Source organism: Nycticebus coucang, chromosome 14, assembly GCF_027406575.1.
Source record: "Nycticebus coucang isolate mNycCou1 chromosome 14, mNycCou1.pri, whole genome shotgun sequence".
Lineage (NCBI taxonomy): Eukaryota > Metazoa > Chordata > Mammalia > Primates > Lorisidae > Nycticebus > Nycticebus coucang.
This window is the reverse complement of record NC_069793.1, coordinates 68,997,518-69,020,356: the sequence shown is the minus strand read 5'-3', so window position 1 is coordinate 69,020,356 and position 22,839 is coordinate 68,997,518. Positions and strand designations below refer to the sequence as shown.

Here is a 22,839-nt window from a genome sequence, read left to right as displayed (position 1 = left end):
CCACATGCAGAAGAGAAACTGGTGGGTTGGCTCAGTGCCCGTAACTCAGTGGTTAGGGCGCCAGCCACATACACCAGGGCTGGTGGGTTTGAAACCAGCCCAGGCCTACTAAACAACAATGACAACTGCAACAACAACAACAATAAAATAGGCAGGTGCTGTGGCAGACACCTACAGTCCTAGCTACTTGGGAGGCTGAAGCAAGAGAATCACTTAAGCCCAAGAGTTTGAGGTTGCTGTGAGCTGTGATGCCATAGCACTCTACTGAGGGTGACATAGTGACACTCTGTCTCCAAAAAAAGAAAGAAAGAAAGAGAAAAGAAACTTGTGGGTCTCTATCTCCTACCATATACAAAAATCAGGGTGTCCAACTTTTTTTCACTCTTGCCATACACCGAAAGAAGAGTTGTCTTGGTCCACACATTAAATACACAAACACTAATGAAAGCTAATGAGCAAAAAAAAAAAAAAAAAAGTCTACGCTAATTTTTGTGGTCTGCCACCATGGATAAGCAAAAATGTCCTCACAAAATCTGCATGTGGCCCACAGGCCATAGGTTGAACAACCCTGTTAGACTTCAATATAAGAACTGGTCTATAAAAATACTAGAAGGAAAACCTAGGGGAAACACTTCTGGACATTGTCTAGAACAGCGGTTCTCAACGTGTGGGTCACGACCCCTTTGTAACAATGAAATCCATCCTGCATATCAGATATTTACATTACGATTCATAACAGTAGCAAAATTACAGTTATGAAGTGGCAACGAAAATAATTTTATGGTTGGGGGTCACCACAACATGAGGAACTATTTTAAAGGGTCGCAGCAATAGGAGGCTTTAGGAAGGTTGAGAACCACTGGTCTAGGGAAAGAATTCTTAACTAAGAATTCTTCAAAAGCACGGGCAACAAAAACAAAAATAAATACTTGGAACTTAATGAAACTAAAAAGCTTCTACACAGCAAAAGAAATAATCAACAGAGCGAACAGACAATCTGCAGAATGGGAGAAAATATTTGCAAACTATGCATCTGATAGGGGATTAATTTACAGAATATGCACAGAACTCAATTTGACAACGAAAAAACTCCCAATTAATCCCACTAAAAAGTAGGCTAAGGACATGAGCAGATATCTTTCAAAAGATGACAACAAATGCGAACAAGCATAGGTAAAAATGCTCAACATCACCAATCATCAGAGAAATGCAAATTAAAACCACAACTGAGATACCATCTTACATCAATCAGAATAACCATTATTAAAAAGACAAAAAATAACATGTTGGTAAGGACGTGAGAAAAGGGACTGTTACACACTATTACTAGAAACATAAATTAGTGCAACTTCTATGGAAAACAACATGGAAATTTCTCAACAAACTAAAAATGGAACTACATATGATAAAGCAATCCCATTTCTAGGTATCTACCCAAAGAAAAATAAATCAATACACAAAAAAGACATCTGCACTCATACTTCTATCAGAGCACTATTCACAAGAGCAAAGGAATGGAATCAATCTAAGTCATCTAAGTGTCAATCAAAAGAGAACATGATAGGCTCAGCGCCCGCAGCCACTGTGCTACAGCGCCAGCAAAACCGGCCTGGGCCAGCTAAACAACAATGACAACTGCAACAACAACAACAACAACAACAAAAAATAGCGGGCGTTGTGGCAGGCACCTGTAGTCCCAGCTACTTGAGTGGCTGAGGCAAGAGATCGCTTAAGCCCAAGAGTTGGAGGTTGCTATGAGCTGTGACACTGTGACACTCTACCAAGGGCAACATGGTGAGACTCTGTCTCAAAAAAAAAAAAAAAAGAAAAGAAAAAAAGAAAGACAGGATAAAGAAAATGTGCTATATACACACAATGGAATACTATCTAGCCATAAAAAAGAATGAAATCATGTCTTTTGCATCAGCATGGATAGAAATACTGTAGAAGCCATTAACCAATTGAAACAACTTAGACACAGAAAGACAAATACTACATGTTCTCACTTTTAAGTGGGAGCTAAATAATGTATATACCAGGAAGCAGAGTATGGGATGACGGACAGTGGAGCCTGGGATGGGTGGGGGGTATGTGATGGGAGGTTGCTTGGCCAGTACAATATGCAATGCTTCAGTCACAGGCACTGAAGGCTTTCACTTCATTCATATATGGAAATATATTAATGCAGCAAAATTATGCAAATAACTGGGGAAAAAGGAAAATCTTTCTAAAATTTATCATATGTCCCTGCTTTCTTACAAATGCTCTAATAATTACAATTTTCTTTTACTGATGATTTGACATCAGTATGGCAAAATGGAAAAAAGCCCAAAACACTGGACCCTGACATACCTTTATTCATGCCTACTTCCACACTTACTCATCCTGTGGCCCTAGGCAAGCCTTTCTAAACTCAGCTTTCTCACTATTAAATGAAGACAGCTCATTCACAGTGTACTCAATAATTCTCATTAGTAAGTTGAGTTATGACTTGCAATATGAAGATGCACTTGGGCAAAGGACTGACTGCTTATACACAAGAGTAAGATAGCTATGCTTTTTTATTATATTAATACTTAGTATGCCTCTTATTACAGTTAAACTGTTTCTCCCCCTCTTCTTTTTTACACAAAGTAGTGGAAGAGAGCTACATATGAATCCAAACACAGTGACTATAAAGGTAAGACAGTAGCTAACACGATTTATCACATCAGCTATACTCCAGAATCAAAGAGTGTATCATAAACACAGCAAACTATCAGCTTTCACTTCTTGCTGTCAGTGTGACTATCTAGACCAGGCATCCTCAAACTTTTTAAACAGGGGGCCAAATCACTGTCCCTCAGATCAATCAATTCTCTATAACCTGTATAACCACTTCAATTTGATCAACAGAAACATTTATTATCTCCTTAATATGTATGATATGCACTGTGATGGGGCTATAAATCAAAGATCAATAAAACAAAGTTTCTAGAAGGAATTCTTTTTTTAAATTTTTTATTACTTTTTAATTAAAATTGTAACTGTAGGACACCTGAAAAAAGATGGCGGCCGAGTAACAGCTTCTGTACAGCCAGACGCAGTGAGAGTGGTAAGAGAAGACTCCAGGCATCTCTGGCCGGTGGGTTTTGCCCAGAGGCTTCCCTTTGGTGATACAGGAAGCTGGTGAGAGACTTCTGGACCCCATAAGCAGGACAGAAGTGGTGGAAAACTGGCAAGTAATAGGTGCATTTGTTAGGTCAGAGGCTGCTCGCAGCTGTACCCAGAGCAACAGCGAGACTGCAAGCAGGAAAAGCCTTACCTGTGGGCTGTTTTGGTTCTCCTGGACTTGGGCACTTGATTGATCTGCCTTGGGAGATCTTGGGCCGGTGTGTGCAGACAACTTTGGGCATTGTCTGGAGCCCCGGTCTGAGCTGCTGAGCCAGAAAGGAGCTGATATCGTTCAGCTGTGGGCTGCCCGCACAGCTGCTGCAGAAGAGCTGCCCCTGTGTGTTGCAGCACAGAGATCAGCCGGGAGACCTTGGGCCAGCAATCTAGTGACTGAGCTGCCCTAAAGCAGAGACTGAGATGCTGGCGAATTGCAGAGATCCAAGTGTGGCAGATTAACGGCCTTGGCCATCAGGGGCATAGTGGGAGTGTGGATGTGGTGCACTGGATAAGCAGGCAGCCACCGGGAGAGATCCTAGGGTTAAGTGCTTTCCTTGGAAAGCTTCTGCTTGGCCAAGGTTCATAGTTTGGAGTGTCTTTTAAGTGGGCTGAGGAGACTTTTGGGCTCCCAACCCTGCGGGATCTGAGAGATCAGCAGAGGCCTCCAGTCTCCATCTCGTACAGCTGTATCAACATTGTGATTAACATCCTATGCCTCAGAAGATCACCTGTTGCCCGGACAATATTCAGCAAGATATACATACTGTTTGGTTCTTTGATTTTTGGTTGTTTTTTGGGGGGGTGGGGTGGGGGGGTGATTGTTTGTTTTTTCCTTAATTTCAACATTTTTCCTCTGCATTTTTCTTGTTTTGTTCCTTTTGGGTTTTTTTCTTTTCACTATTCTAGTTTAAATACTTCCATTTTTGCCTTCTTTAACAATTAGAATTTCATTTTTGCCAGTGTTTCTGCCCCTATTATTTGCTTCTTTCCCCCCAATGTTATCCCATAAGGGTTCTTACTTGTTTGTTTCGGTTTGATTTATAGTATTTTTGGCTTTCCTCTCTACCTGGTGGAGGTAGAGTACTGTGTTTGCTCCAGCTGGCCTGAGCTGTTGACCTCAGGGGAATCAGCCAACCCAGCACCCCCAGAGGTTGGGGGTCTTCAAGGTTGGGTCATAGTACCCTACTATACACCTATATTACTCCTGTTTCTTTTTTCAGTGCGTTTCCTTCTTTTTGTCAATTTTTCCTTTTACTCACCCCCTCTTCTTACGCTTTTTTCTTTCTTTTTTAAATCTTTTTTCCCTTATTGCTTTTCAATTTTCTCATCCTTCTGGTCCCATACCAAAAGAACTCATTAAAATTTTAAAGAGCAAGAAAAAGTGAAAGGATAATTAGGGTAAGATAACAGATACAAGAAAGCACTCATGAAGAAGAATCAGCAGAAAAATCCTGGTAACATGAAATACCAGTCCAGAGTAACCCCTTCTAGGGATTGTGAGGTAGCTACAGCAGAGGATTCCTCCTATAAAGAAATGTTAGAAATGACAGAAGGGGAATTTAAAATACAGATGATGAAAACAATGAAGGAAATTGCTGAGAAAGTGGAAAACAATCAAAAAACAATGAAGGAAATTGCTGAGAAAGTGGAAAATAACCAAAAGGAAATCCAAAAACAGAATCAAATAAGAGATGAACGATACGAAGAATATAGAAAAGATATAGCAGAGCTGAAGGAACTGAAGCAGTCAATTAGGGAACTTAAGGATGCATTAGAAAGTATCAAAAACAGGGCGGCGCCTGTGGCTCAGTCGGTAGGGCGCCAGCCCCATATACCGAGGGTGGTGGGTTCGAACCCGGCCCCGGCTAAACTGCAACCAAAAAATAGCTGGGCGTTGTGGCGGGTGCCTGTAGTCCCAGCTACTCGGGAGGCTGAGGCAAGAGAATCGCTGAAGCCCAGGAGTTGGAGGTTGCTGTGAGCTGTGTGATGCCACGGCACTCTACCGGGGGCTATAAAGTGAGACTCTGTCTCTACCAATAAAAAAAAGAAAGTATCAAAAACAGATTAGATCATGCAGAAGAAAGAATCTCAGAGATAGAAGGTAAAGCTCTTGAGATAACTCAGATAGTTAAAGAGGCAGAAAAGAAGAGAGAGAAAGCAGAATGGTCACTGACAGAATTATGGGACTTTATGAAGCATTCAAAAATACGAGTTATAGGTATTCCAGCAGGGGAAGAAGAATGCCCCAGAGGAATGTAAGCCATTCTAAAGAATAGTATAAATGAAAATTTCTCAAATATCACTAAAGATTCTGACATACTCCTTTCAGAGGGATATCGGTCCCCTGGTTGCCTCAATTCAAACAGAGCTTCTCCAAGGTACATTGTGATGAATCTATCTAAAATCAAGACAAAAGTATAGATTTTACAAGCTGCCAGGAGTAAGCGCCAACTGACCTACAGGGGCAAATCCATCAGGGTGACTACAGACTTCTCTAAAGAAACTTTTCAAGCCAGAAGACAATGGTCATCTGTCTTTAATCTACTTAAACAGAACAACCTCCAGCCCAGAATTGTATATCCTGCTAAGCTAAGCTTCAAAATTGACGGAGAAATCAAATCTTTTACTGATATGCAAACATTGAGGAAATTTGCCACAACAAGACCAGTTTTACAGGAAATATTTCAACCTGTTCTATACACTGACCATCACAATGGACCTTCAGCAAAGTAAACACCCAGAAATTAAAGGACAGAACCTAGTTTCCACGATGATGCAAAAGACAAAACTAAGCAGTGGACTTTCACAAAATAAGTTGAATAGAACGCTACCACATTTATCAATTATCTCAATAAATGTCAATGGCTTGAATTCCCCACTGAAGAGGCATAGATTGGCTGATTGGATTAAAAAACACAAGCCGTCTATTTGCTGTCTGCAGGAAACACACCTCACATCAAAAGACAAATTAAAACTCAGAGTTAAAAGTTGGAAGTCAATTTTTCAGGCAAATGGAATTCAGAAGAGGGGATGCAATATTGTTTTTAGATACATGTGGATTTAAAGCAACTAAAGTCAAAAAAGACAATGATGGTCACTTCATATTGGTCAAGGAAAAAATACAACAAGAAGACATTTCAATTCTAAATATTTATGCACCCAATTTAAATGTGCCCAGATTCTTGAAACAGACCTTGCTTAGTTTGAGCAATATGATATCCTATGACACCATAATAACAACACCCCTCTCTCAGAGCTGGACAGATCCTCTAAACAGAAATTAAAGATGTTAGAGATTTAAATGACACCCTGGAATAACTGTGCTCTATAGATGTATATAGAACACTCCATCCCAAGGATAAAGAATACACATTCTTCTCATCATCCCACGGAACTTTCTCCAAAATTGATCATATCCCGGGACACAAAACAAACCTCAACAGAATCAAAAGAATTGAAATTCTAACTTGCATCTTCTCAGACCACAAGGCACTAAAAGTGGAACTCAACTCCAGTGAAAATGCTCAACCTCACACAAAGGCATGGAAGTTAAACAACCTTACGGTGAATGACATTTGGGTGTGGGAAGAAATAAAAAAGGAAATCAGTAACTTCCTTGAATATAACAACAATGAAAACACAAGTTACCAAAACCTGTGGGATACAACAAAAGCAATCCTGAGAGGAAAATTTCTCTTTAGAAGCCTACATTCAAAAGACAGAAAGAGAGCACATCAACAAACTCACAAGCCATCTTATGGATTTGGAAAAAGAGGAACAATCTAAGCCTAAGACCAGCAGAAGAAAAGAAATATCCAAAATTAAATCAGAGATTAATGAAATTGAAAACAAAAGAATCATTCAGAAAATTAATGAAACAAGGAGTTGGTTTTTGAAAAAATAAATAAAATAGATAAACCTTTGGCTAGACTAACTAGAAATAAAAAGTAAAATCTCTAGTAACTTCAATCAGAAATGATGGAGGGATTAATCCCTGTGAATCGAATAGTGACTAATTCTCACATAAATTGGATTTAATTTTGACCAAAGTACATTATTTAAACATTAATTTTTATTCAATTTGTTAATATGTTGTTTAGGATATTGCATCCTCACTTGTAAGTGACAAATGTTTGTAATTTCCCCTTTATAATAATATTTTTTCTTCAATTTTAATATCAGGTGTACACAGATCAAGTAAAGTGATTTTGAAGCATTTATTCTTTTTCTATTGTCTATAAGATTTGGCATGATCCGTTTTTCGAAATTATCTGTTACTTTTATTTATAAATATTTGTTGTCTATTTTTTGAGACTTAAAAAAATAGTAAGAAGTTAACTGATGACTCCATACTGAACCTCAGAGTCAAAGCATTCTATAATAGACATACTCTTATTTGACAATGTGAATGTTACTTTCTTTGCATTATAATTATTATTATTGCTTAATATTTCGATGTAGCAATTGTCTGATTTCTTTTCTGAATGTATTTATTGTGTTCATTCTTTGTGAGGTTTTTGTTTCTAGTCCTTATTTTAAACATTGTTATTGTTATTAAAATTTAATATGTAAAAATTAAAAAAATAAAATAAAATCATAACTGTACACATTTATGGGGTACACTGTGATGATTTGATATACAATGTGGAATGCTTAAATCAGACTGATTAACATAGCCATCATCTCACTTATTTTTTATGGTAAGACATTTAAAATTTATTTAGTTATTTTGAAATATATCCTTGCATTGTGTGCATTAGGTGACCCCACCAAATGCCTTCCTGCCTCCCACCAATTGCACTCCCTCCTTTGCCCTCCCCTCCCTCCTCACCCCTCTCCCTTAGGTTTTATCATTCATATGAGTGTGTAAGTGTTTATATATTGGTTTCATAATAGTATTGAGTATGTTGAATACTTTTTTTTCCATTCTTGAGATACTTAACTAAAAAGAATGTGTTCCAGCTCCACCCAGATAAACATAAAAGCCTAAAGGAATTCTTAGGTTAGGGATGTTAAGAGGAGGGGAGGAAAAAACAGACAATGAAGAACTGATTATAACACCTATGTATTCCATAAATTATAGCTATTAATGACACAGATATCAGGTGGAAGGACTTGAAACAAAGACAGTAGTCCCTATGAGAGTGTTTTGAACAATGTTCTTTGGCGCCTGTGGCTCAAAAGAGTAGGGTGCCAGCCCCATAAGCCGAAGGTGGCGGGTTCAAACACAGCCCTGGCCAAAAACTGCAAAAAAAAAAAAAAAAACAATGTTCTTTGAACAGCACATTAAGAAGTATGAACTTTATCCAGTACATGACAGATCAAAGATTTCCAAGCCCAATTAGTAGCAAAAGTGATCTTTTAAAAGATCACTCTGGCGACACACCTTTTGGGGGCAAGACACAATTGTAACAGGGACTTTACCTAACAAATGCAATCAGTGTAACCTGGTTTCTTATATCCTCAATGAATCCCCAACAATACAAAAAATAAATAAATAAAAGATCACTCTGGCAATAATAATATGAAGGCAGTAGACAATCTAATACATATCCGCATAAGAGAAAAACCCAATTCAATTCAAGTTGCAGGGAGGGTGAACAAAAGAGTAGGGGAAGAGAAGGAGGGAGGGGAATGGGAGTGCTCCCACTTAATGGGTACAAAGTAAGGGTATACCGCACACTTTGTGAGTGTGGGACACAACTACAAGACGGACTCTAACAAAGGCAAACATCGTAACCCTAGTTATTTGGACCCTCACATTAATCCAAAATTTAAAAGAAAATCATTCTGGCTGCAGTATGGCATATGAATTGTACTAAAGCAGTGTAAAAGATTATAAGGCTGATTTTATTTTATATATATATATCTCCCCCCCAGCCCCCCGCAAACGCAGGCACTCTAGCTCCAAAGCCTATCTTCTTAGTGTGTATGTGTACACATTCACATGTCCGTACACACACTGGTCAAGAAGATAGGCTCTGGGTTTGAATATAGGTTTTAACACTAGTAATATAAACTTAGGAAAGCTACTTAACTGCTTTGTGCTTCAATTTCTTTGTTTATAAATAAGAATAGGAACAATTCTTACCACATCAGATTGTTGTGAGAATTAAGAGTTAATTATTGTTAAGCACTTAAATTGGTTCAGGGTACAAAGTAAGTGCTCAATAAATAACAGTTATTAATTGCATGGAAATTGGGAGACTAGTTAGGAGGTCAGGAAACAACAGAGGTAAGAACAGAGAAGGGTAGATAGATGAGATATTTCATCAAAGAATCAATAGGACCTACAGCTAATTACGTGTGTCACTGAGGGAAGAAGAATGAGAGAAACCAAAATGATATCAGCTTGGGAGACTAGGATGGTGCTTACACCATTAGACAAACCACAGAAATGAAAAGGAAGAAGAGGATTAAACTAGTGAGTATGGCTCTGGACATGTTAGGTAGGGCTAAGGTTCCTCAAGAGCATGAAGTTATAAATGTCCAATGGTCATTGGAAAATACAGATTGGAAATCCAAAAACGAGGGAGGAACTAGAGATATATATTTGAGAATTATTCATATGTAGATGTGTCAGTTTAAGTTATAGTTAACAGAAAAGAATACCCAGGGAAAAAGAGTAATGCAGAAGAGTCCCTAATAAGCACAGATGTCAAAGAAACTCCAATGCTAACCACGAATTATTGCTAAAATAAAAAGAAAGAAGAAAACATAGCCATGTGAAATAATTCCTTCCTTCAAGAAGCTCTCCGTGTCATCAAGGAGAAAATACATACACATATTAAACATTTTTTTATTAAAACTGTTTAGAATTAACAAAGGTAACTCTGAGGCTCGGCACCCACAGTTCAATGGTTAGGGAGCTGGCCACATATACCGGGGCTGGTGGGTTCGAATCCAGCTCGGGCCTGCTGAACAACAATGACAACAACAGAAAAAAAAATAGCCGGGCATTGTGGCAGGCACCTTTGGTACCAGCTACTTGGGAGGCTGAGGCAAGAGAATCGCTTAAGACCAAGGGTTTGATGTTACTGTGAGCTGTGATACCACAGCACTCTACCGAGGGCAACATAGTGAAACAGTGTCTCAAAAAAAAGAAAGAAAGAAAAAAGGTAACTTTGAAAGCAGAGGTGATAAACACTAGCATGGCAAGAAGAGAAAGTGAAATTATGCTGAGAAGTAGAAAAACTAGTAATAAAAAGAGGAACACTGCCTTCAAGGAGAGAGTTAAATCCTAGATGAAGGAAATAAAACATAAATATTAGAAGAAAACTAATATTTATTGCCAGGTCTATACCAATAACTGTTCCAGTATCTTTCAAATACTTTATCTGATTTAATTCTCGCAATATTCCTAAAAGTATGAGACTATTGCCACTTTACAAAAGTCAGCTGAAGCATACAAAAGTTAAGTAAATTGCCTCAAGTCTTACCTTCAGTCTACTTGGCATGATGGTTTTACCATTGGAACCTAGATGGAGGTTGAGCCCTTGATTCTTCCACTGTACTTTTACTGATTACTGGCAAAATTGGGACATTTCAAAGGTGGAAGGAAAAAAAATCTATACCAGAGGATTTATCCAGAATTATTATCACTTGGCTCACTATAATAGAGCTATCTGTTTTATGACGTGTTAAAAAAAAAATTTAAATGAGTACTTTAACATTAAAAAAAAATCTTTCACTCTCAGAGAATAGATGGGATTAAGGGATGACTCCTTGCTTGCAGTCTTATCCTCAGGGTTGTTCCACACTGTCACTATGGCTAGAATTCTAAATTGCAAACCTGACTGTATCATTCATCTTCTCTTGATAATCTCTCAATAACTCTCTATTGCCAACAGGATTAAAAAAACACAATGGAACTTTAAGGGGGAAAGCTTTGAAATAAGCCTATTTAGAAAGCTAGCTATAAGCCTATATTCCTTAACCTAGAAGGAATAATAGTACAGATTTTTAAAAGTCAAACTCTAAAAATAAATGTTTACTTATAATTTATAACACTGCTTTACACCCCCACTGAAGTCTCCTACTTTTCTCACCCCAAAATTATAAAATAAAATAAAATTTCAAATGCCAGCTAAAGAACAACATTGACACCTTGTGGTGAACAAAGTATCAAATGTAACAATGAGCGAAGAGACTCCTAATGAAATGTCTGTTTACCTAAAAACAAATCCTTAATCCAGGGATTTCCAAGAGTAAGAAGCAAAAGTTCAATCACCATCATGTACTAAGAGTTACTAGTACTTTGGCACCACTGAAATCAGCCTACATTCTTAACTATGGGCCAAGGTATTTGAATAAAATCTCAGGTCATTGTTTTCCCATGAAATGGTACAACACATCCATCCTAAGGAACATTAATGCCCTGGTTTTATGTGCTCTCAAGTCTTTGCCTTTGAGCCACCTGTAATTCTAATACTCTGAGAGGCCAAGGCTGCTGGACTGCTTGAGACCAGGAATTGGAGATCATTCTGAGCAAGAGTAAGACCTCATTTCTACTAAAAACAGAAAAACTAGCCAGGCACAGTGGCCCCTGCCTGTACTCTCAGCTACTGGAGAGGCTAAGGCAAGAAGATCTCTTAAACCCAGGAGTTTGAGGTTGCCGAGGGGAGGGGAAGGCAGGGGAAAGAAAAGGAAAGGGAAAGGAAAAGACAGGAAGGGACAGGAAATAAAGGGGAAAAGCAGACCATAGACTGGGAGAAAATATTTACAAAACGCCTATCAAAGGACTATGACTGAAATACATAAAGAACTCTTACAAATCAGTAAGAGAAAGACAATCCAAACAAAAGAGTGAAGTAAACACTAAATTTAAAAAGATTTTTAAAAGCACCAGGAAAAGAAAAGGTAATTTTTAAAAATTATTCCATCGAGGGACAATGTTGCCTGAGATCAGAAACTATGAACAATAGTTTACTGTGACAGCCACAAAATTAAGTTTCCCAGCAGCAATTCACATATACCATGGCAAACACTAAGGGAAAAAGGATCATTAATAGAGCAGGTGATGGGGTGGTCTTTACTAATGTATGAGAGAACTACCACAGAAAGTTCCATTTTACTCAGCAACTTTACTAGTACAATTTAAAGTTTCCAGTTTCAGGGTAACTACCTGGGATCAGGTAATTTGGATGATAAATAGATACTTAATTTGGTTCAAGAAAGGTCTAACTGTGTTATTAGCTATAAACAGATTTTACAATGGTGATGGGAAGAACATTATTAATAAAGCAGTCTGAATTACCAACACACCTGAAGAACCTGGAAAGTAGCCTGCATATGAAACTCCCAAGAGCCAGATCATTGTAAGATCAATGTTAAATAATTGAGCAACTACCAAATTAACCTCATGACTCTACATTTACACAAGGCACTGTTTTCCAGAAAATTTCCTCAGTCATTACGTCTGAAGTCAGACAAGCATCAGTCTAGACCATGAGACTATTAAAAGGATCTACAAAATGCACTTGTCAAAATATCTTCAAAACAACCTCCAGTATGGCTTTTACTTGCTGTGTGCAAAACAGTTAAACTACTTGATGCCCCTGGCCTCAGCTTCTACACGTAAGACAAAGACTATTATATTATCCCTGATGTATGAACACAAAAAACTTGTAAGAATAAGATAACAGATATGAAAATGCTCACCAATTACACAAATTTATAACACTGCTTAATTTTTTTAGAAGCATCAGAGAAGTTAAAGAAATTAGGATAAATTGGGGATAAAGGCCATGTCAGATCAATCAAAGCTTTTTCTATTATACCACATTGCTTCACAGATCCAGCGGTCTTTCTTCACTTCCTGTTCTCCTGTTATCAGAGCTTTCAGCACTCCTTGAAACTAACCTCTTTTAGCTTCTATGATGCTATATTATCCTCAAGTCTTGTTCTTCCTGATTTATCATTTTAAAAAAATTCTCCTGGTTTCTCCAGTAAGATGACATGATCTCATACTTAGAAAACACCTTTCAAGTTATTGTATCTATACCCTCATATTACTGAGGGAAACAGAGGTTTAGAAGTATTAGTGGCTTACTCACATTCAAACTATTTCTGGACATTCTTCTTTTCAATATTACAACTCAACATATCCCAAATTAAATAGGCTTAAAAATATTTTGACAAGTCCTGCTTTCTATCTTTACCCTGTAATTACTAAATCCTGTCTGTCATATAGCCTAAGCAGTCAAGATGAAGGCATCTTTCAGATAAGAACCAAAAGTCAAATGTATGTGGTTACTTTTGTCAAAATCATTGTTTCTTAAAAGTAATTTACAGAGTCCAGGCAATCAAACTCTGAATAAACCTCAAGTTTTGCAAAGGAAAGGCCAATTCTGTAATGTTTATAAAATAACTGTTTCTTTAAGCATCCTCTGAACTCTTCCTCTAGTAGATATACAGAGGATAAGTTCTGAAATTTATAATGTATCATGTAATCATTAAAAAATACTCCTTAAGGCAGTGCCTGTTGCTCAGTGGGTAGGGCTCCAGCCACACACACCGAGGCTGGCGGGTACGAACCCGGTCCAGGCCAGCTAAACAATGATGACAACTACAACAACAAAAAAGGTAGCCAGGCTTTGTGGCAGGCACCTATAGTCCCAGCTACTTGGGAGGCTCAGGCAAGAGAATCGCTTAAGCCCAAGAGTTTGAGGTTGCTGTGAACTGTGACACCACGGCATTCTATCCAGGGAGATAACTTGAGATTCCATCTCAAAAAAAAAAAAAAATACTGCTTAACTGTAATTTCAATGCACAATCTGTCTGAATAGGGTGACCACAGGTTGAGTGTAACTGTTAACTTTAGTTTGAACTGTATTTATTTTGGTAGCCTGCCCCCTGGGGAAATGTCCTTGAGAATCTATCACATTTAAATTAAAATTAAAGCCAAATTTTAAAATGTTTTAAAAATTAAGCCAAGACATTATAAAAATATAGCGCTGAAGCATTTATGACTCTGAGCATTACATTCATACAAAGTTTTTTTTGTTTGCCAAACATGATCTTTTAAAGATGTAGTAGAATAGTTCAAAACTCTAAGCCATATTTGGGACTGCTGGAGGGCTTTTCTTATCATGCTGTAGTTGTTAGGCTTTGCAAAGTCTAAAATTTTACACCTTTGCTTGCTGTTCTTTAGAGTACAGAAGACCAGAAAATAGCTACGTTCCTGTTTTAAGATCACTGGCTTCCAAACACTCTCTCCAACTGTCCAGAGAAAGGAAATGGCTTTCCAACAACTTTGTAAAAGTGACGAACTTGACTCACTGTAAACTACAAAGTTTATGAAATTTGCACTAAAAGATGCTAAGCCTGAAAAACAGCTTCTAAAGCTCCCATACATTTTCTCATGTGGAAATGTCACAAACTCAAAATGAGACAAATTCTTTAGAATTCAGGAGGACTGTTGGTTTCTTACCGTAGCAAAGAAAAGACATCATAAGAATTACGAACACAGTTCTGGTCCACATGAAGAAGAATGCTCTGAGCATTTGAATAACCCTGAAAGACATTAATCAACAAATTCATCAAAACTAAGCAATATGTGCACAAATTAATCACATTTGTCTTTTTAAATATGAATTATTGATACCCAAGTAAATTAAAAATTTTAGAGACTGAGAAAAGTTCAGTCTAATTTCCATACAAATGAAGTTTAACCTTTTAGGCAAGTGAATTCAAAATGAATTTCTTCTCAGTTTCCCAAAGAGACAGTGTTTCGCATTATAAATTGTGGTGAACTTCCCAAAGAAGTTCCAGAAGTCTTTTTAACATGACTGAAGAAGACCATTAGCAATAATAGAAATTTGTCTATTGGTGCTTATCATATGTAATGTTTTTATAGGAGAAAGAGCATTCCAAATTCTCCTTAGGAACATCAGAAACAAATATTTCTAATCAGTGGTACAAAGGAGCAAGGGCAGGTTCAAAGAGACCATAGCACAGTAGAACAGAATAGGTATGTCCATCATTTAAGAAAGGAACAGTACAAAGTAATTTAAAAGAAAAAAAAAAAAAACACTCTGGACTCAGACTACCAGGACTGTAATATAAGGTCTTAATGTACTAACAGTGTAATCTTAAGGCACCTATGCTCTCTTAATTTAACCTTGGTTTCTTCATCTGTCATACAGAGATGATAATAGCAACTTCCTCAAAAATTGTTGTGAGAATTAACAGAGTTAATATTTATAAAATGAAAGGTATGTAGTAAGTACCATAGAAGTGTTTGCCATAATGCTTGTATAAGCATTAAAAGTTATGGTGCTACAGAGATAAAAAGAATATTAGGAGGGCAGCACCTATGGCTCAAAGGTGTAGGGTGCTGGCCCCATATGCCGGAGGTGGCGAGTTCAAACCCAGCCCCGGCCAGAAATTGCACAAAAAAAATAAAAAAAAAAGAATATTAGGATAATATTATAAACAGATTTAAGTTAATAAATTAGACAACAGATTAATTAGACAAATTCTTGAAAAATTACAAGGCACTAAAACTGATATACCACAAAACAAAAATATCAAATAGCACTGTATCTACTTTTTTAGTGGTAAGCAATTGAAAATCTTCCCCCACACACATACAAAAAACTATGCCAAAATCAATTCTATCAAACATTTAAGAAAGAAATAACACCAAGTTTACATAAACTATTTCAGAAAATAGAGAAAGGAACAATGCCAGAAGATTGGCATTACTGATATCAACACTTGACAAAGGCAAATCTGTCTCTCTCTCTCACACACACACACACACACACACACACACACCCCACACACACACAAAGGTAATTACAGACCAAAATCCTTCATGGAGACAAAAACCCTCAGCAAAAAATTAAAAATTCTTAGCAAACTGAAACAGCAATATATTACAAAGATAAAACAATAATATTTCATTATTAACTGGATGTATGAGTATCCTAAGAATGTCTGCTTGGTTTAGCATTTAAAACTCAGTCATACAAATATATAAAAACAATTGTTATAACTCTGTCTTAATAGGCATACAATTGCAAAGATGCAACTTGTGACAATGACAAAGGTGACAATAATGACAAAAAATAAAGAGAGGTAGTTCATCAAGCATGAAATGTCCAGTTTAAGTACTAAATTTGACAACTGATATCACTAACATGATATCACTTTGACATTTCTTTTTTTCTTTATCATGACAGTATATCCTCATTCTTTCAAACCAATTTGGCTTGTGATTGATTCTATTTCAAAATTTTTAGAACAACTTTTGTGAAACCATGGAAAAGTAAAAAGGAATCATGTTATTTTTAAATATGAGTTCCATCCTGGAAGTGCAGAGAGCTCGAAATATCAATGAGGTATTTGGGAAGGATGTGACTAATGAACACAAAGTACATCAGTGGTTTGAGAAGTTCTGTTCTAGTGATTTTAATCTTGAAAGCACATGGTTGACCCAAAACCAACGTGGATAAAGATGAGCTAAAAGCTATAGTGGAAGGGAATCCATCTTAACCTCCATGTGAATTAGCAGCAAGGTTTGATGTTACTATTCCAACAGTATTGGACCATTTGAAATAAATCCACAAAGAAGCTGCATAGATGGGTTCTGTACAATTAAACAAGTATCAGAAGAGACATCTCAGCTTGTCTTTCTTTGCTATCATGACATAAAGGTGAACCATTTCTAAACTGTATTGTTACAGATGAATGTAACAATGGATGCTTTTTGACAATCAGAAGTGGCCGGCATCATGGGTAGATAAAGATGAAGTACTGAAACCAGTCTAAAACTGAATGTTCTCCCCAAAAAAGCTAATAGTATCTGGTGGTCTAGCGTTAGTATCATCCACTACTGCTTCCTGAAAGCTCGTCAATCGACTACAGTGGATGTTTACTGCAACCAAGCAGATGACATGATGAGGATGAAGCAGCCAAGACTGATCAATAAAGACAGGGCAATCCTCTTGCAAGACAACACTCAACCACTTGTCACACAAACAACATTGCTCAAACCACAAAAGCTGGACTTGGAAACTTGGTTATCCATCATATTCACCAGACCTTACAACAGCCAACTACCACTTCTTCCAGGCTTTCAAGAAAAAATATTCAATTGTCAACAAGCTACAGAAAACATCTTTCACAACTTCATTGCCTGCCATTGACTCTCCAGGCTTCTTCACTGTTGGCATCAACAAGCTACTGTTAAAATGGCAAAACTGGCTCGGCGCCCATAGCACAGTAGGTACAGCACCAGCCACATACACAGGTTTGAACCCAGCCTGGGCGAGCTAAAAACGACGACGACAACTGCAACAAAAAAATGGCCAAGCATTGTGGCAGGTGACTGTACTCTCAGCTACTAAGTCCCAGCTACTCGGGAGGCTGAAGCAAAAGAATCACGTAAGCCCAAGAGTTTGAGGTTGCTGTGAGCTGTGATGGCACAGGACTCTATCAAGGGCAACATAATGAAACTCTGTCTCAAAAAAAAGAAAAAAGTTAACATGCTAATAGCAATCACCAAAGCAGCACTAAAAAAAAATGACTAAAAGATACACAAGAAAAGAAATCAAACTGTTACATGAGAAAATATCTAATACAAAAGAAGGTGGTGATGGAGGAAATGATTTTAAAAAAAGATATAAGATTAACAGTGTAAGAAAATAAATAGCAAAACGGCAGAAGCTCTTCCATATCTGTAATTACATTAAGTGAAAACACTCCAATTTAAAGGCAGATATTGGCAGAATGGATTTGAAAAACTAATTCATTATATGCTGTCTATAAGAGACTTGCTTTAGAAACAAAAATATAAATAGGCTGAAAATATAAAGATGGCACAAGATATTCCATGCAAGCAGAAATAAGAGAGCTGATATTATTATGCTGATGTGGTTGTGCTAATATTATACAAATAAACTTTAAGATAAAAGCATTTTGAGACGAAGAAGATATAAACTGACATGCACTTAACTATGTAACAAATATATGAAGCAAAAATTGACAAAATTGAAGGGGGAAATAGCTGGAGACACCAACACCCTAATTTCAACAGTACAATTAGACAAAAGATAAACAACACTACCAACCAAGCAGACCTAACAGCCATATATAAAACACCGCACTCTACAACAGCAACATACACTCTTCTCAAGAGCAAGACAGATACATATTCAGCCATAAAATTGGTCTCAGTAATTTTTAAAAAACTGACATCATACAAAGTATCTTCTCTGAATAAAATGGAGTAAAACTAGAAAGCAGTAACACAAAGAAATCTGGAAAATTCACAAACATGCCAAGTAAACAACACATTCTTAAATAATCAGTATGTCAAGTACAAATCACAAGGTAAATTATAAAATACTCTGCGAAGAATGAAAATAAAAACTAACGGCAACTGGGCACAGTGAGTCTGGAGAGATAAGACTCCAGACATCTCTGGCTGGTGGGATCTGCCTACAATCATCCCTTTGAGGATACAGGAAGTCAGCAAGGACTTCTGGACCCCAAGAGGAGGACAAAAACAGTGAGAAACTGGCAAGTGGTTGTGTGTGTTCGATCGACCTAATCACGCCGGCAACCGTAAGTACAAGCAGCAGTGAAAATGCAAACTGGAAAAGCCTTACCTGTGAACTGTCTCAGTGTTTTTGGACTTGGCACTCAGTTGAACTGCCTTGGGGAGAGCTTGAGCAGGAGTGCGGAGAACTTTGGGCATTGTCTGGGGCCCCAGACAGAGCCACTGAGCTGGGCTGCAGGGAGCCATTGTGTGAAAGAACTGCCCTGGCAAGCTCCGCCCTCAGGGTCCCAAAGCAAGGATTGGTCGGGAGCTAGTAACCTAGTGACTGAGCAGCCTAAAGGCGGGGACTGAGCTGCCTTACAGCCTTAACCCTTAGGGGCAGAGTGAGACAGTTTTGGCACACTGGAGGCTCGGGCTGTTGCCCTGGGTAGAGTGCCGTGGTGTCACAACTCATAGCAACCTCAAATTCCTGGGCTTGGCACTGCTCAGCCCTCCATAAGATCTGTGCCATGACCCCGCACCAACTGGGCCTCTGCATGCCCTGACCAGGAACTGCAGGAGTCGTGCAACCCTGTGTCCTCCTCCTGTGTCCTCCCAGCCTCCACACTGGCCCGCTTATCTGGCCAGGGATACTGTTAGCCGCATACCCTCTGGAGCACTCCCTACCTCTGCACAGAGCCCTTCCCCTGGCCAGAGACTGCTGGAGCCTTGGGTTCTCTGTGCCAAACTCACTGGGCACCAGGCAGTCCCAGAACCGTGCGTACCACCTCCCGCCCTGTTGCTGGATCCAGATGTGTTACATGCTGGCGCTGCTTCCACAACCAGAACTCCCTAGCTGGAGCAGCCCCAGAGGAACTACACAGGGTCACTCCCTACAAAGATCAAGCAACAATAGAGTGATCCCGCTGGGATCTAATCTTGGAGAGACACCTCCCCAACTCTGAGGATGGCCAGAGGCAATGGTGAAAAACAATCATGAGGCAAAATCAACAGAAAAACTCTGGCAATATGAATAATCAGAGTAGATCAACTCCCCTAAGGATCAATGGGGCAGACACAGCACAAGATCCCATGCACAAACAAATAGCTGAGATGTCAGAAATTGAATTCAGAATCTGGATAGCAAATAAGATTGAATTAGAACTCCAAGCAGTAACCCAAAAGATATCTCAAGAATTCAACGAATTCAAAGACCAAATGACCAAAGATTTTGACACATTGAGACAAGAAGTTGCATCCCTCAAAGATCTGAGAAACACAGTAGAATCCCTCAGTAACAATGGAGCAAGCAGAAGAAAGGATTTCTGACATTGAAGACAAAGTTTTCCAATGCTCCCAAACTCTCAAAGAGGATGAGAAATGGAGGGCAAAACCAGATCACTCTCTCAGAGAGCTCTCGGATAATTCGAAGAAAACTAATATTCATGTTATAGGGATCCCCAAAAGTGACGAAGTGGCTTTACAAGGCACAGAGTCTCATCTCCATGAGATTATGAAGGAGAACTTTCCAGACACACCAAGAGATTCTGAAATTCAGATAGCAGACAGTTTCAGAACTCCAGCAAGACTCAACCCGAATAAGACATCCCCCAGACACATCATAATCAATTTCACTAAAGTTAATAAGAAGGAGAAAATTCTGAAAGCTGCCAGACGAAAGAAGACCATTACCTACAAGGGGAAGAATATCAGAATAACTGCAGATCTCTCTGCTGAAACCGTTCAAGCTAGAAGAGGATGATCATCGACTTTTAATCACCTAAAACAAAATAACTTTCAACCGAGGATCCTATACCCAGCTAAACTGAGTTTCATTTATGATGGAGAAATTAAATACTTCAATGACATGCACATGTTGAAGAAATTTGCCATAACTAAACCAGCTCTCCAGGATATTCTCAGACCTATCCTCCATAAAGACCAATATAATCCTCCACCACAAAAGTAAACTAACCCAGAAAATTTTGATCAAATTCCAACTTCCACAGTTGCAAAAGGATTAAAAATGTCTACTGGACTCTCAAAAGGCTAATCAATATTATCAATTAATGTGAATGGTTTAAACTGCCCTCTAAAGAGGCACAGGTTGGCTGACTGGATACAGAAACTCAAGCCAGATATCTGCTGCATACAAGAATCACATCTTACATTAAAAGACAAATTTAGACTCAAGGTGAAGGGATGGTCATCTATATTTCAGGCAAATGGAAAGCAGAAAAAAGCAGGCGTTGCAATCCTGTTTGCAGATGCAATAGGCTTTAAACCAGCCAAAATAAGGAAGATAAGGATGGACACTTCATATTTGTTAAAGGTAATACTCAATATGATGAGATCTCTATTATTAATATTTATGCACCCAACCACAACGCACCTCAATTTATAAGAGAAACTCTAACAGACATGAGCAACTTGATTTCCTCCACTTCCATAGTAGTTGGAGATTTTAACACCCCTTTAGCAGTGCTGGATAGATCCTCCAAAAAGAAGCTAAGCAAAGAAATCTTAGATTTAAACTCAACGATTCAACATCTGGACTTAACAGATATAATTTCATCACAAACAAAACTGAATACACATTCTTCTTATCAGCCCACGGAACATACTCCAAAATCGACCACATCCTAGGCCACAAATCTAACCTCAGAAAATTTAAAAAAATAGAAATTATTCCTTGCATCTTCGCAGACCATCATGGAATAAAAGTTGAGCTCAATAACAACAGGAACCTGCATACCCAAACAAAAACATGGAAGCTAAACAACCTTATGCTGAAGGATAGATGGGTTATAGATGAGATTAAGAAGGAAATCACCAAATTTTTGGAACAAAACAACAATTAAGACACGAATTATCATAACCTCTGGGATACTGCAAAGGCAGTCCTAAGAGGGAAATTTATAGCACTGCAAGCCTTCCTCAAGAAAACGGAAAGTGAGGAAGTTAATAACTTAATGGGACATCTCAAGCAACTGGAGAAGGAAGAACACTCCAACCCCAAACCCAGCAGAAGAAAAGAAATAACCAAAATCAGAGGGGAACTAAATGAAATTGAAAACAAAAGAATTATACAACAGATCAATAAATCAAAAAGTTGGTTTTTTGAAAAGATCAATAAAATAGATAAAACTTTGGCCAACCTAACCAGGATAAAAAAGAGTAAAATCTCTAATTTCATCAATCAGAAATGGTAATGATGAAATAACAACAGACCCCTCAGAAATTCAAAACATCCTTAATGAATACTACAAGAAACTCTACTCTCAGAAATATGAAAATCTGAAAGAAATCGACCAATACCTGGAAGTATGCAACTTACCAAGACTTTGTCAGAATGAAGTGGAAATGTTGAATAGGCCTCTATCAAGTTCTGAAATAGCACAAACTATACCAAAATCTCCCTAAAAAGAAAAGCCCAGGACCACTGGGCTTTAAATCAGAATTCTACCAAACCTTTAAAGAAGAACTAGTACCTATACTACTAAACCTCTTCCAAAATATAGTAAAAGAAGGAATATTACCCAACACATTCTATGAAGCAAACATCACCTTGATCCCTAAACCAGGGAAAGACCCAACAAGAATGAAAATTATAGACCGATATCACTAATGAATATTGACGCTAAAATACTCAATAAGATCCTAACAAACAGAATCCAACAACACATTAAAAAAATTATACACCGGGCGGCGCCTGTGGCTCAGTCGGTAAGGCGCCGGCCCCATATGCCAAGGGTGGCGGGTTCAAACCCAGCCCTGGCCAAACTGCAACAAAAAAATAGCCGGGCGTTGTGGCAGGCGCCTGTAGTCCCAGCTGCTCGGGAGGCTGAGGCAAGAGAATCGCGTAAGCCCAAGAATTAGAGGTTGCTGTGAGGCGTGGCCACGGCACTCTACCCGAGGGCAGTACAGTGAGACTCTGTCTCTACAAAAAAAAAAAAAAAAAAAAAAATTATACACCATGACCAAGTGGGATTTATCCCAGGGTCTGAAGGCTGGTTCAATATACGTAAACCTATAAATGTAATTCAACACATAAACAAACTAAAAAATAAGGACTATATGATTCTTTCAATTGATGCAGAAAAAGCTTTTGATAATATCCAGCATCCCTTCATGATCAGAACACTTAAGAAAATTGGTATAGAAGGGACATTTCCTAAACTAATAGAGGCCATCTACAGCAA

At 38.1% G+C, this 22,839-nt stretch overlaps 1 protein-coding gene across 2 annotated transcripts in view; it reads right to left on the bottom strand.

Moving 5' to 3' along the window:
* The window catches only part of UVRAG (UV radiation resistance associated), a 381,997-nt gene that overhangs the window by 256,385 nt on the left and 102,773 nt on the right, over window positions 1-22,839 (bottom strand). For both annotated transcript variants that reach the window (XM_053561187.1, XM_053561188.1), the window contains one exon: window positions 14,582-14,664. In XM_053561187.1, coding sequence (XP_053417162.1) covers window positions 14,582-14,664 — 83 coding nt within the window. The remainder of the gene's footprint in view (window positions 1-14,581; window positions 14,665-22,839) is intronic.